Below are 15,777 nucleotides of genomic sequence, written 5' to 3'. Positions count from 1 at the left end.
TATTTTTGATCTAAAATATATATTTTTTACACTGAAAAAATAATTTGATTATACTGAAATCAAGGGGTATCTAAACAGTTGTTAAATAGCTAGTTACCGTAGTGTTAACGTGTTATATTACCACTTTTATCCAGACATTTACCAGAGGAAAAAGCAGAACAGCAGGAGTCCAGTTTGCCTGTGATCACACTCCATTATTTTCACAAGACTTTTAATTAGCCGCCCTGGTCCTGTCAGTATGTAAAAAAGCCAACATAGTGCATTAGTCATTATTTTGATCACGGCTCGTCGCTGTTTCAGGCATGTACATGAAAATCTGTCAACTAATTAGTCCCTAATCTTTGTAGCCTGGCTCACCTCCCGAGGGGAAGGTACGATTTAGTAGGAGCCAGGGCCAGTTCTAGTCAAAAGCAATATAAACATTCCCTTAGGGCCTCTAACCGGTAGGGGGCCCCAACTGCTAGGGAATGGTAGGGGGTGGGCCCCGAATAAAATATTGCTTAGGGCCCCCAAAAGGCTAGAGCCGGGCCTGATGGGAGCTCTTGTTTCTGTGTTGTGCATCCAGGTATACCATAGACTACTTCCCTGGCCTCACTGCATTCTTAACGATTACCATCACAACATGCCTGGCACACACTGACAATCTGCTCCGCTCCCTTCCCAGCATGCATATACAAGGCTGTCTGTGTCGCCTGACCTACTGAAACATTCTCAACAGTGATTTTGCTCATGAAATACCCTTTCAGGTCAGGCATTTGTTATGCAACAGTTCTACCCCAGGAGTTGTATCTTGGCTACTTTTCTGTGCTCTTGAAACAAGCACACTGCCAGGTTTTTGACCCGACATCTGTCTCTGTTTCATCCTTAGGGGAAAATAGGATGATGTTTTTGTTTTTCCACAGTTTTTGATGCCAATGGCTGATTATACCTACATTGAGATGACAAGGCTATCCATATATTGGCCTTTACTGTGTCTTTCTAGAGAACAATATCCATAGTAAGTTAGATGGTACTTAGCCCTAATAAACAGATGATTCATTTATTGATAAAAAAAATCTTTGTCTTTCAGCTACTGTCCGCTTTGGCAAATTCATTGATATAACTTGCAGAACATATTCAGTCTGTTCTGGGGTAATGTGGGTATACTCCAATATTTGGGCCATTGGTAGATTGTTTCATTAAGAAGTGAAAATCTACTGAGGATCTCTTCTGAAATATAACTAGAGCCGAATAACAGTTCCCCATTAATAAAGTATGAGATTAATATGAATCAATGAGAAATTGGTCCCCTAACCATCAGACTAATCTAATTATAGCTATGAGCTTTGAATAAATGCTCTGTAAAATGTACCCCGACAATAACACATTTTCAAAGCTGTTGAACTGCTAGAGACCGGCTGCCTCTTATTACAGAGAAAAGTCTGTCTTCACCAATTTCGGTTGGGAATAGCACTGTTCTAAGTTATAAATGCCCAAACTTTTCAAATTATTAAAAAAGCTAAGACAGTAGTAGTGATGTATGTGTCACTTACTACAATAGTAGTGAAGTATGGGTGAGTTAATACAATAGTAGTGAGGCGTGGGTTAGTTATTAAAATTGTAGTGATGTATGTGTCAGTTACAACAATATTAGTGACGTATAGGTCAGTTAATAAAATTGTAGTGAGGTGTGGGTTAGTTATTACAATAGTAGTGAGGTGTGGGTCAGTTATTACAATAGTAGTGAGGTGTGGGTCAGTTATTACAATAGTAGTGAGGTGCAGGTTAGTTATTAAAATTGTAGTGATGTATGTGTCAGTTACAACAATATTAGTGAGATATGGGTCAGTTAATAAAATTGTAGTAAGGTGTGGGTTAGTTATTACAATAGTAGTGAGGTGTGGGTCAGTTATTACAATAGTCATGAGGAATGTGTCAGTAACTACAATAGTAGGGAGGTGTGGGTCAGTTATTACAGTAGTAGTGAGGCATGGGTCAATTATTACGATAGTGGTGAGGTATGCGTCAGTTACTACAATAGTAGTGAGGTGTGGGTCAATTATTACGATAGTAGTGAGGTGTGGGTTAGTTATTACAATAGTAGTGAGGTATGGGTCAGTTCCTACAATAGTAGTAAAGTATGAGTTAGTTATTTGAAACATGCTTTGGGCCTCATGTTTTTCTAACAACACACCCTGTCCAGGCAAAGCGATGGCCATAGAATCATGATACTGTATTGCTGATGTTCCTGCCCTAGTTATTGAAACTAGATAGGAGCATTCTGTCTCAAAATTACTCCATCATTGCATTTCCTCCCTGTCTCCCTAGAGGGCAGCTGCAAGCTCTGTCTCTGTTGACAAAACCCTCCCACATACACGCAAACACACGCGCGTGCGCAAGCACACACACACTCACAGAGACACACACGTATCCTCCCTGTAATAAGAAGAATACAATGATATTATGACAATAATAACAAATATAAGGCATTGTTGAGTTTATTTTCCTAAATAAAATCTTAGAATAATTGTACATAAAAATAGAGTATTAAACATGACATTGAAAAGTTTAACAGGAGGTTGTACTCAGAAAAATCTTTATGTAGAACTTTGAGTTTGCAAGAGATCCAATGTGTTCTCAACAAATCACCACACAGGCTTAAACATAGTAATGCAGATAATTAGCATTGTAAAATATACAACAACAGTCAAATGTTTGGACACCAATCAAATGAATGGGTAAGTGTGTCCAAACATTTGAATGGCACTGTATATTTTAGAGCACTTCGCTTTGCACAGATCCAGTCATTATTCTTGAATAATGTAGAATAACACTAGATGCCATCATTCTTTAAAGTGGGTCTGTTTTAAATAACATGAACTGCAGATTCTTAACTCTTAGGAGGAAGAGCAAATATTGTTATATAAAGTCAACCTCCAGAGTATAAGTTATCTTTAACAAATATAGAAACAATATATTTCAAAACAGCTGATGCAGACATAGCGAAGGAAAAGCTTTCTCTCCGGTTGTCTTCAGAAGTAGAAGTCCTGATACACGAACGGAGAAAGGCATCTGGATATACCTTGGGATACCGTGATGCATGCCAGATGTGGCTGACATGGGCACATGTGGTGAAGTCTCCTGCCAGAGAAAGGAGCCTGGAAACAGGCAAAGCTGGTGAACTAATATGTCATACCCAACAGACAAAAGAAAAGACACCTTTTGTGAAGAAAATCAGGACACTCAGTTTTTCCAGTAAACCTTAGTAGAGACTGACAGATGGATTATGATGTGGAGCAGCACAGAGAAGAGGGCGATGACGCTCAGAACTCGGCCCACCTTGTGACTCAGAGGGTGGCACTGATCGTCCTCCCGACCCATCGGGGCACACATCCTCAGGCTTCGGAACCACAGGCTGACTGCGCAGCACATCCCTGCCCCACACTGACGGTCCTTCTCACAGGCCTGGGGAAATATAGAGGTAGTTACCTTTGCCAAACAATTAAAAAATATGCATGTATACACACTACCGTTCAAAAGTTTGGGTCACATAGAAATGTACTTGTTTTCCAAAGAAAGGCTAATTTATTGTCATTAAAATAACATTGGATTGTTCAGAAATACAGTGGAGACATTGTCATTGTAAATTACTATTATAGCTAGAAACATCTGATTTTTATTGAAATATCTACAAAGGTGTACAGAGGCCCATTATCAGCAACCATCAGTCATGTGTTCCAATGGCACATTGTGTTTGCTAATCCAAGTTTATCATTTTAAAAGACTAATTGACCATTAGAAAACCCATTTGCAATTATGTTAGCACAGCTGAAAACTGTTGTGCTGATTGAAGAAGCAATAAAACTGTCCTTCTTTAAATGAGTATCTGAAGCATTAGCAGTTGTGGGTTCGATTACAGGCACAAAATGGCCAAAAACAAAGCTCTGTCTTCAGATACTGATCAGTCTATTCTTTTTCTGAGGAATGAAGGCTATTCCATGTGAGAAATTGCCAAGAAACCTAAGATCTCCTACAACGCTGTGTACTACTCTCACAGAATATTGCGAATTGGCTCTAACCAGAACAGAAAGAAGAGTGGGAGTCCCCGATGCACAACTGAGCAAGATGACAAATGCATTTGAGTGTCAAGATTGAGAAACATACGCCTCACAGGTCCTCAACTGGCAGCTTCATTAAACATTACCTGCTAAACACAGGTCTCAATGTCAACAGTGAAGAAGAGATTCCAGGATGCTGGTCTTCTAGGCAGAATTGCAAAGAAAAAGCCATATCTCAAACTGGTTAATAAAAAGAAAAGATTAAGATGGGCAAAAGAACACAAACACTGGACAGAGGAAGATAGGGGAAAAAAGTGTTCTAAGTTTGAAGTGTTCGGATCACAAAGAAGAACATTCATCAGTGGCAGACCAAATGAAAAGATACTGGAGGAGTGCTTGACACCATTTGTCTAACATGGGGGAGGCAATGTGATGGTCTGGGGGTGCTTTGGTGGTGGTAAAGTGGGAGATTGGTACTGGGTAAAAGGTATCTTGAAGAAGGAAGGCTATGACTCCACTTTGCAACGCCATGCTATACCCTGTGGATGATGCTTGATTGGAGCCAATTTCCTCCTACAACAGGACAATGACCCAAAGCACAACTCTAATCTATGCAAGAACTATTTATTGACGTCTGTCTATAATGGAGTGGCCAATACAGTCACCAGATCTCAACCCTAGTGAGCTATTGTGGGAGCAGCTTGACCATACTGTATGGTACGTAGGAAGTGCCCATCAAGCCAATCCAACTTGTGGGAGGTGTTTCAGGAAGCACTGGGTGAAATCGCTTCAGATTACCTAAACATATCGACAACTAGAATGTCAAAGGTCTGCAAGGCTGTAATTGCTGCAAATGGAGGATTATTTGACGAAAGCAACATTTGAAGGACACAATTATTATTTCAATTAAAAGACATTATTTCTAACCTTGTCAATGAATATATTTCCTGTTCATTTTGCAGTATTTCCTATTCAGAATTATTCCAAACTTATTTCAAACTTATTTCAATTATTCAAGTGACCCCAAACTTTTGAACTATGAACTATATGGAGGGATAAGAACAACAGAGTGACTACTCTCACTTTCAATGAAATGAAGGCGAGAGATGAAGTGGTGAGCTGATTGAATGTGGCAGTTGTAGGATTTATTTTATTTTTTATTTCTGTTTCATGGCCGTGTGTAGCTGTCTCTATTCATAATAGCATCCCTACATACAGGTACATGCACTGTTCTGGCACTTCATGATTTTTCATCCTCCACAATTAGATATCAAATTATCACTGAAGCTGACAAAACAAAGCATGTCCAAGTTTTACTCAACAGGGTATTATCAACCTGACAACTGTTAGAAATCAGAACATCTCAACAACCACCTAATATTGTGCCATATACTAGTAGTGCCAATTTAACAGTAGGTAAGAATTCCAGTTGTGGCACGCTGGTTAATATATATATATATATATATATATATATATATATATATATATATATATATATATATATATATATATATATATGCAGTAAAACAGCAACACTACAGATTTTAATTTGTATATATAATATAAATGTAAGCAAAAAAATACATTCTAATAGCTTTGCTGTACATGATATTGTAGACCAGCACATTCATTTTCATTGAATACCTGAAACATAAAATGATTTTTGTGTTCAATATGTGTTGGACTTGCAGCAAGCTAACTTAACTGTTCTCCTATTACTAAATCCAGGCAGGAGTTGATAATGACACACGTGAATCAAACACGCTGTTTAGAAGATGAAGGCACCACTAATTGGGTTTTCATTGCACACTTATTCATTTACAAAGAACCTATTACATTTTGTACACATTGTTATCCCTGATAACATTTAGAATTTGACAAATTATAATATTTATTTAATAGTTAGCTAAATCATGCTCAGCATTAAGCATTATGTTTCTATAAAATATCGTCCATTTAGAACTAGTTGCCTCCCTGAACCATTTGGCTTTCGCTTACCCCTGTGATGACTGTTGAGGACCCATAGGACAGAAGAAGTAGACCGACTAGCAGTGAGCAGCTCGACTGCATGGTGAGGCAGAATAGTTCTCTAGCTACTGTGTCCTCCAGGTTAAAAGTGAGTGCCTGCTGTGCGTACCTGAGTGTGGACGTGTGCGTTATATGAACTTGAAAAGATAGGTGGCCTCCAAACGTGTGTGCTAAGGACAGAGAGAGGTTTATAAACCAAGCCGGCCATTCACTGTCTCAATGAGTCACACAGAATCGGCATCACATCAGTAGAAAAAAGAGAGAAGCCCAAGGTAAAACTCAACAACATCCCTTTGGAATTCATTATGTTGAACCCAATTCTCACTATTATATTTCCAAGTTGTTACAGGCTACTCATCCCAGGGGTGGTTTCAAGCCTGAAAGTGTTAAGTGATCCTTGAAGAAGATGCAACATTTAAACATTTCTAATATAAGGAAGCAATTTTAATATTAAAAAAGTAGTGGCGCATTGAATGTTTCTACATGATCATAAGAAAACAGGCATACAATAAACAGAAACATCAAGAGGAATTCATAACGCCCTCCTGAACGTCCAACCATCCCAATGCACAAATCACAAGACCTGTAGCTGTGAAATTACAATCACCAAAACAGCTTAAGTAAATTCATGTAGGTTTAATTTATTAATTTATTGTTGGGAAATAAATTCTAAATGTCACCCAGAATACATTGAATTATTTCTAAATATAGAATGTTTGCAAATTCACTGAGCCATAATTTGGAAGAGGGAGGCTATTTCTCCAACAACATCTAAATGAATATATTTGCCTATAAGAAAAAAGTAGTTTTTGGACTTTGGTCAACCTCCCAAGGGTCTCAGACTTCCAGGCTATCCGATAGGACCACAAATCTTGCAGCACTGCATCGGTGCAGGTTATGATACAGGGCAAAACTGTGGAGTAGCGAGCATTCTGCAGCGATCAAAAGTATTATCACAGTTGAAAATGTGCTATTGATTATAAGAATAACATTGTTCTTAAATCAAACTGTGCCTGAATACTTGAACTTTTACCGCTGCACAATTGAGAGCATTCTGACTATCTGCGCCACAGTGTGGTTTGGTGGTTGCTCTGTAGCGACCAGAAGGCTCTGCAACGTGTGGTGAAAACTGGCCATCATGGGTACCCAGCTACCAGCCATCGTAGACCTCCAGTGCAAGCGGTGTCTGTGGAGGGCGCGCAGCATCACCAGGGACCCTTCACATCCATTGCACATCTATACATTCCACTTTTACATACATATACCTAATACTTGTACATTTTCTGCCCTCCTCTATTTGCACTTCTGGTTAGACGAAAACTGCCTGTAATTGTACTATACTTGTTCAATGACAATAATGTTGAATCTAATCTAATTTACTTCCAAATACAGATTACCCTAGAAAATAATTTTATTATCCAAAATATTATGTGTTTTAAAAGGCAATGTGTGCAGTAACTTCATTCTCCACAAAGACATTTTTATTGGGAGATATTCTAACTATGAGAGGTTCTCTACACTTCTTGTACATACATTACGTCCCTAACTTTTGAATTTTGATTAATTTGATTAAGAAATTTGATCTCTGATATTAAATCGATGTAGAACCAGAAATTAGTTGGACTTTCCCCATAATCTAATAACCTCTTCCTTTATGGTTCCAGATAGAACACTTTTTGGGTCCCTGGGTTAAACATGGAACCCAAAAGGGTTCTTCATGGAACCTATGTTCAACAACACAAGGTTAAGACAAGCTGAGTCACAGTGGGATCAACTTATAAAGCTCCTTCATAAATGTCCACCCCATCTTTTCCAACAGCTATACAAATCCTTCAGGTTTGAGGACAGAGGTTAAAGATCAGTGAAATGGCAGAACAATTTGTTTTTATATCTATTGATGGGATGCCAGAATAGATAGAATGGAAGTGTGCAGCAATTGATTCAAATAAAAAAACTGATGATATAAAAATGTATTTTATATTGCCTGTCTGCCCTTCGGCTTTAATCCAAGAAGATCAATTTTGTAGTTTGTGTGATTTTCAGAAGTGAAATCAAGAAGTTTCAGCTGATAAGTCAGCTACTGTGAGTGAACTGTCCTTGATCAGTTAGTATGGACTTGAACAAGCTAGTGACGCAGTTGAGTCACACAGGAAGCCAAGAGTAGGTCTCAAACCTCACTGGACCCTGTGAATGTGTGACTCTGAACACAGCAGAATGTAGATGGAGGTTGTAACTCAAAAAGCATGTACACTGAACAAAATTGTAAACGCAACACTTTTGTTTTTGCCCCAATTTATCATGAGCTGAACTCAATGATCTAAGACTTTCTCTATGTACACAAAAGCCCTATTTCTCTCCAATATTGTTCACAAATATTCTGAATAAATAGTCTAAATCTGTGTTATTGAGAACTTCTCCTTTGCCAAGATAATCCATCCACCTCACAGGTGTGGCATATCAAGATGCTGATTAGACATGATTATTGCACAGGTGTGCCTTAGGCTGGCCACAATAAAAGGCCACTCTAAAATGTGCAGTTCCATCACACAGCACAATGCCACAGATGTTGCAAGTTTTGAGGGAGCGTGCAATTGGCATGCTGACTGCAGGAATGTTCACCAGAGCTGATCCCCGTGAATTCGATGTTCATTTCTCTACCATAAGCCGTCTCCAAAGGCGTTTCAGAGAATTTGCTAGTACATCCAACCAGCCTCACAACCGCAAACCATGTGTAACCACACCAGCCCAGGACCTACACATCCAGCATTTTCACCTCCAAGATCGTCTGAGAGCAGCCACTCGGACAGCTGCTGCAACAATCGGTTTGCATAACCAAAGAATGTCTGCATAAACTGAGAAGTGCTCACTAACACAGTTTTTGACAGATTTGTGAACAATATTTGAGAGAAATAGGCCTTTTGTGTACATAGAGAAAGTCTTAGATCTTTGAGTTAAGCTCATGATAAATGGGGGCAAAAACAAAAGTGTTGCGTTTATAATTTTGCTCAGTGTACATTGTGCAACTCATTTTATTGTCTAATCTAAAGTGAATGAATGGTTGAATGGTTCACTGAACAGGAAAAATCCCAGGTTCAGGCTTTGCTACTGCTTCCTCAACGCTTTCCAAAAAGCGTTAAAAATGCCTCGAATTGCTGTAAATTCCACAGAGGCTATGTGTTGTGTAATAGAGAGAGAGTAGAGACAGACAGAGACAAACAGACAGAAAGACAGAGCTGTTTAGGCATGTTTAAGTTGTAGACAAGAATTGTGTTTTGGCACTCACTGACTTAATGGAGATTAAATATCTTGGCATACATCTCTCAAGAGTGCTGCTCCTCCCGGATATATCATTACTCGTTCCTCATTGTATATATTAATGCATGGGCAAGGTAGCAAGGCATAAAAAGAATAAAGAATTTCATGTGAAGTGAACATCAGAGAGCTAAAGTAAACAGGTGAAAATGTAAATTGTCATGTCACATTTCAAGGTAACAGTTTCCAACCAACAGTTAGTCCATGCGTGTACTGAGATCTAAAGACGAGGTCTCGCGCAATGTTTTTTGGTGTGGAATGAGCAGTGACATAGGTCGTCTCGGCACCATGTATGAACACAAAGCAAAAAATAAAATGTTAACATCTCACACGGGCACATAAAATATTCTAATATCTGTAGCAATGGCGTTTTTTTGTTTGAGCACGCCATGTTAGTCACCAGGTAAACAACATTGTCAGTGAGTTCATAGCCTTCCAGGTCAATGCTCCGGCCATAGTGCTGAGTTTTTCATTGCTAGTGAATAAAAAAAAAAACGATTTCAATAGTATGTAAATGTTATTTAAATGAAATGGTTATTGGGACAATGTTGTAGTCTAAATAGTCTCTTATCTTTGGCTTGTGTTTTGGAAATCAGTCTGCTTGTTGATCCAGGAAACCATGAACTAAGACAGAAAACACAATAGGAAGACGTGGCTGGGAACTACTAGTGCAGCATGAACTGTCTGAAATAATAGAAGTTTACATTAGTTAAAAAACAAGCTATACATAACCAACACATAGCGAAACACATTGTATTCATCCAGTACCCTTTGAGCCCAATTGTTTCTCTGTTTCACACTGAAGCTGCCTTCGCCTTATGATTTATTTATCACAGTGGATTACAGAATGGCCCATTTTTATACCGTGCCTGTCTGCTGAAGTAGGCAGTTACGTGAGAAGCCTGGTTGACGTGTGCCAACCATTGTTACTCTCTACCTTCGGAGCAGTGCAGTGAATTCAGTTGATTCTGAAAGTAGAGGTAGTGGCAGGGAGGTCCTTTAGAAAGCACTGCAGCGGGGTGACCACCATAGTCATGGCAGGTTATTTTCTTAGGGGAGCATGCATCGTCCTGTTCTTGTTACTTGCCGGGAGCTACGGTGGGGCGGTGTGTGCAGTGGGGGCTTGGGCAAGTTAATTTTAAGTTAATTTTTTGTGTGGCAGCAGCAATTACAAACCGACAGGACAACACGCTTGGCTCTGGGTTACTGATGCTGGGAATAGGTTAGAGACCTACAGCTATGTGATGGTTTTTGGTGGCTTATGTCATGCCATATAATGCAAATTAATTACTTAAAAATCATATAATGTGATTTCCTGTATTTTCTTATGATTAAAAGTACTTCTACATGCTTTGTAAGTGGGAAAACCTGCAAAATCGGCAGTGTGTCAAATACTTGTTCTCCCCACTGTAGATCAGAGCCCAGGCTGACATAACATTGTTATAGCTACTAATATCCCCTGGCATTGCCACTGGGCATCATCTTTCCCTGAAAAACTGCAGGGTGCCAGCTCATCTCTGCCCCTCATAATCTGATGCTTTTAATCTCAATTACATGGTTCCTCCTGTGAGAGACAGGAGTAAATCCCAGCAATGCTGTTGATCCCACCTGCTGGGACGATTCTGTTGAAGGGATTAAGGAAGCAGGAGGGAGAGCGAAGGGTACGAGCCCAAACAAGTTGGATCGGGAAGGGGTACATTCGTATGGGACCCTGGCAAAATTAGTTCTCTACTTAACGGCTAGTCATGCTAAAGTCCATAATACAAGCAAACGCTGTGGTGGCGTTTGCCTCAGGATATGATATGTCAAAGGACCCAGCACAAAACACAGATATCCACATTCATTCATGTATTTATTATTATTGTGTACAAAACCTATTTCTAAAGCCCCTTTCTCTAAAGGATTTAGATCAAATTTATTTCAAACAATCTCAGAGACTCTAATCTAATCCAAATATGTGGTTCATATGGACATTTCACATGAATAGCTTGGTTCAGTATCCTTCCTCTATTAATTTAAATGAGTAATGTAATTGCCCTGTGAAACACTAAAAGTTTAACCTTGTATGTTTATGTCATAGCTACAGCAAAGACAGAACATACCAATTTAAAGGTCACAAAAACAGCTGCAGAAGATGACAGTTGGTTTTGAAATACTGCAGCTTTTGCCCTGGTAAGATTAATTGTGTTCAGCTACACATGTCAAATGAATATAAGGGTTGAATTGGGCCATGGCCCTCTAGGTATAAGCCCTGGCATCCGTGGTCCAAATGAGAGCCAGACAGGGCTAAGTCTGGCCAAAATTCTGCTTACAACAATATCTGATGAAAATCAAATAATCAAATAAACAGATACAGTATTATACAGCCTTCTTGAAAATAGTTATTATTTGGCATTATGTTGTTCTATTGAGCTAACATGTGCAGCTTCTACCATTCGTTACAATGTCTGCTAACATACAAGATTCACATTGGACACCAGGTGCCCTAGATCCTAGGATTTGCATCAACAGGAAATTATTGGAATTCATCAAACTGTAGCACGCAACCTATACACATGTTTTTCATACATCAGACCCGTGGTATATTTCTGTCAACATGAATGAGTATTACAACCCTACCGTTATCTGTTAGTGAAGACAGAAATGACCGATTTCTTGTGTGATTGGGTGTTGTGTGGTCAGCCTTTTGGGTGGGAGTTGTGTGGTCAGCTGTTTGGATGGGTGTTGTGTGGTCAGCCTTTTGGGTGGGAGTTGTGTGGTCAGCCTTTTGGGTGGAAGTTGTGTGGTCAGCCTTTTGGGTGGGAGTTGTGTGGTCAGCTGTTTGGATGGGTGTTGTGTGGTCAGCCTTTTGGGTGGGAGTTGTGTGGTCAGCCTTTTGGGTGGGTGTTGTGTGGTCAGCCTTTTGGGTGGGAGTTGTGTGGTCAGCTGTTTGGATGGGTGTTGTGTGGTCAGCCTTTTGGGTGGGAGTTGTGTGGTCAGCCTTTTGGGTGGGTGTTGTGTGGTCAGCCTTTTGGGTGGGAGTTGTGTGTTCAGCCTTTTGGGTGGGTGTTGTGGCAGTCAGCCTTTTGGGTGGGAGTTGTGTGTTCAGCCTTTTGGGTGGAAGTTGTGTGGTCAGCCTTTTGGGTGGGTGTTGTGGCAGTCAGCCTTTTGGGTGGGAGTTGTGGGGTCAGCCTTTTGGGTGGGAGTTGGTCAGTATGCTAGAAATGTTAGCTGAATCTGGCAATTGTGGCCTACTTGCAGGCTTGCTTTGCAAGTAGCCACCGCTTCCTGATAAACACAGTTTAGAGCTGGAAAGATAGATCTTCAAGTTGAAGGTGTTGCATGTTTAACTCCAAAATTAATATCTCCAGGTGTCAGTGTGATTTTTGTGCAATGTTTCAGCAGCTTCACATGCATCTTGTTCCTTGACTATGTACTGGTGTCACTGGACAGTCATCATGTTTCCTTTCAATTCTCTGACTTTGTATGGCTCAGGTATAACCACATCCTCTGTCTTCTTTTGATGGATGAGGATGACATTTCCTACTGACAGATTTAGACTTCAAAGCAGTTCTTCTGTTGTTGGCATTGATTTTGTTTTTTGTCATTCTTTTCAGCTGCCTGTGCAGCACAGATCATCTTTTATAGAGGTTGGTGTTGTCAATTGAGCAGGTCATCTAGGGGTCGGTTGGTGTTGTGGCGAGGAGTAGCTCTGTAACTTAGGAATTTGTACAGCTCCTGTTTCCACGGCTTTCCTTCTGACAAATAATTTGTAACTGCTTTTTTCAGTTTACTTGAGTATTTCAACTTAAGCTTTGGCTTAAGGCCAGCGTGGTGTGATTTCCCAATGGCAGATGTCAAGATAGCGTGCAAAATGGATTTTATATTTTTTATGACGAGCTGAAGAGTCAATTTCCTGTAGTATTCCTTTTCAACCTCTGCAGAGTCGTCAAGAGGGTAGAGGCCTGAATCGGGAAATTGACTCTGGAATAATACGTTTTCTTGTAGAACTTGTTTTGTGTATACAATGCATTGATGGCTTTCAGGTGCAGGAGCAAGGGCTGCTCTGATCTGCTGTGTCTTTGGGTAATGAGTCTGTTTCCCCTCAGAATTAGATTATCTGCTTGGAGTACAGTGAATGCCTTTCTGATGTTCTGGTAAACTTTGATAGTTGTGTTTGTCTTCTTGAATTGCACTGGGAATGAACGATCTTGCATCAACTGTGATGTCTGTATCTCTGTCTTGTTACTGGTTTGTTGATCAGTCATTCCTTGAGTGTGGTCAGTATGTTGATGGCGGGATATATTTTTCAAGAAACAATTAAATGTCTCAGTTTCAGCATTTGATATGTTGTCTTTGTACTATTTTCAATTAAATATAGGGATAAATGATTTGCACATCATTGCAATCTTTTTGTATTTGCATTTTACGCAGCGTTCCAGCTTTTTTGGAAATGGGGTTGTAGAACTCCGAAGACATTTCGTGAAACATGCTTGACACTTTCTTGATTGTACTTTTTTTTTTCATTGAGCACTTTGGCTGGGTTCCCACAAAGATGAATGTCATTCTACAATAATGTAAATCTTTTGCACTGCTACAATGGCCAACACCAATAGTGCTGGATCATCCTCTGTCTAGTTGACCACTTCTGTTTCAAGATGTTGTAAATACTTTCCCATTGCTTAAAAGAAAGGGAATGCAACTGTGTGACTGCTCCGCTTGTTGAATCTTGGGTTAATGTGAAACGTGACTTCGAGGTTCTTCAGATTTCCAATTCCTTTTGTTATGTCAGGATAGCCAATCATTAACTAGTTAGCTGTTTGAAGGGTGTGCTTTGGCTGCAGTTCAGTATTAAATATGCTAGCTAGAATGCTTGCTTTCATTGGCATTAGCATTTAATATTGGGTTTGTAGCTAACAGTCCAATGTTTTTTCTGTTTGCTTATCTCAGTTTGGCTTGTTTTTTTTGTACGTTCAGTTAAGTTTTGTTTCTATAATTATTATTGTACATTTTCAGTTTTATCGTCACAGGCTGTTTAATCCCAAATTCATGAATTTCTAAGTTTCCTGTCCAATAATCTACTTACTGTTTCTACAGAATGGTTATATTTTCCTTTACCTCAGCTGTGAATTTTCATTAAAATTCATTACTCACCGCTATTGTAAGGATTTTATACTCATGCTGATGTCAAGGTAGGTTATCACCCATGTGTCAAGTCAGTAGTTAAGTTCCCACGCATGATCAAGTCAAATGGCTGAAGTCTGAGTCCTGGTGCTCAAGTCCTGGCCCAACCGCTGAGTCATTTGGTCCACATCAACAACAAAAAAGTCTGGTAACTGGTTAGCTACAGGAAAGCAAGAGAGTCGTCTTCATGTATGATTGCAGGCACAGCCTGTGTACCCACACTCCCCTGCATCTCACCCATTGATGTACCCAATTGCTGAACAGGACTGATCAGAGCGTCTGGTGCCACTAATATAATTCCCCCTATCATAACAATATGATAGCAAGTACAATTCCAAGTCCGAATCACTAATGGTTGAGAAGTCTGATTCCAAGTTCAGTCCAAGTCACAAGTCATGAAAATCTGGACTTGAGTCAGGGTGCTGGACTTGAGTACTGCCACACTGAATGTGACAACATACAACTTCTAGCCACCTTGCTGTTAATCCTAGTATCAGGGATATAAAATAACTTTCTTTATATGTGCAGTACTAGATTACACAACCATTCCTTGTTGTCCTCAAGAACGTCCACAAACAATGATCATACCCAGACAACATTCATTGTGTTTTTTGTGATTTTTCTTGGTGTCATAAAACTTCATAGTTTTGATGTTTGAAAGGGTTTTACATAGGATAGAAAGAGATCCTCTCCTTCAGAAAATAAGTAACCTTGAATCATGCACACCTTTTCTTCTGCCAGGACATGTACTACCATGGAAATTGCTCCCACAATGTCAAAAAAATTCACATAAATTCAGTGTTCTGTCCTTGATTCCCCACAAAGACATTCTGTATGGAAATCTCAATTGAAATCTGCACCTAGCCTTCACAAACCAATGACCACTTGAGCTTCTATTCTCTAACAGAACACCACTCCTACACATTCTTCCTTTGTAGATGGCTCTATTCACAAAGAAAAAAGATTGTATCTATTATTCTTTCACATTTTTTTTTACGAGAAATGCACTGATTAGTCTTTTTTTAACTTTTTTTGATTCAACATGACAGAACAACTGCAATGATGAGTCACACAGTCGCTGTTCTTTGATTGCGGATGAGTCTCTTTTCCCTGAATCCCATTCACTTTCTTGTTACATTATCAGTATGTTTGATTACAATATCAATATGGTTAAAAATTATGTAATGAAAGCAATGAATGTTCAGATTTTATACAGAATAACTTCGCTAATTCTGAT

The 15,777-nt window shown here is 39.4% G+C and overlaps 1 protein-coding gene across 1 annotated transcript; it reads right to left on the bottom strand.

Moving 5' to 3' along the window:
• Window positions 1-2,575: 2,575 nt before the first annotated feature.
• Window positions 2,576-6,124, bottom strand: prok2 (prokineticin 2). Its single transcript, XM_010882069.2, has 3 exons — window positions 6,036-6,124; window positions 3,319-3,444; window positions 2,576-3,137 (listed from the first exon to the last, which is right to left on the bottom strand). Exons 1-3 carry the CDS (start codon window positions 6,105-6,107, stop codon window positions 3,012-3,014), a joined length of 324 nt encoding a protein of 107 aa, XP_010880371.1. The 5' UTR covers window positions 6,108-6,124; the 3' UTR covers window positions 2,576-3,011.
• Between the last annotated feature and the right edge of the window lie 9,653 nt (window positions 6,125-15,777).

Source organism: Esox lucius, chromosome 17 (assembly GCF_011004845.1).
Source record: "Esox lucius isolate fEsoLuc1 chromosome 17, fEsoLuc1.pri, whole genome shotgun sequence".
Lineage (NCBI taxonomy): Eukaryota > Metazoa > Chordata > Actinopteri > Esociformes > Esocidae > Esox > Esox lucius.
Note: the sequence above shows the minus strand (reverse complement) of the source record. Positions and strands in the feature narration are given on the sequence as shown.

Excerpts from the sequence above, each read along its gene's own strand:
- prok2 (XM_010882069.2), bottom strand. The coding sequence starts at position 6,107 with ATGCAGTCGAGCTGCTCACTGCTAGTCGGTCTACTTCTTCTGTCCTAT. Across the intron at positions 3,445-6,035 it reads CCTCAACAGTCATCACAGGG|GCCTGTGAGAAGGACCGTCA; the intron begins GTAAGCGAAAGC and ends ATATTTCCCCAG. Across the intron at positions 3,138-3,318 it reads GCCACCCTCTGAGTCACAAG|GCTCCTTTCTCTGGCAGGAG; the intron begins GTGGGCCGAGTT and ends GCCTGTTTCCAG.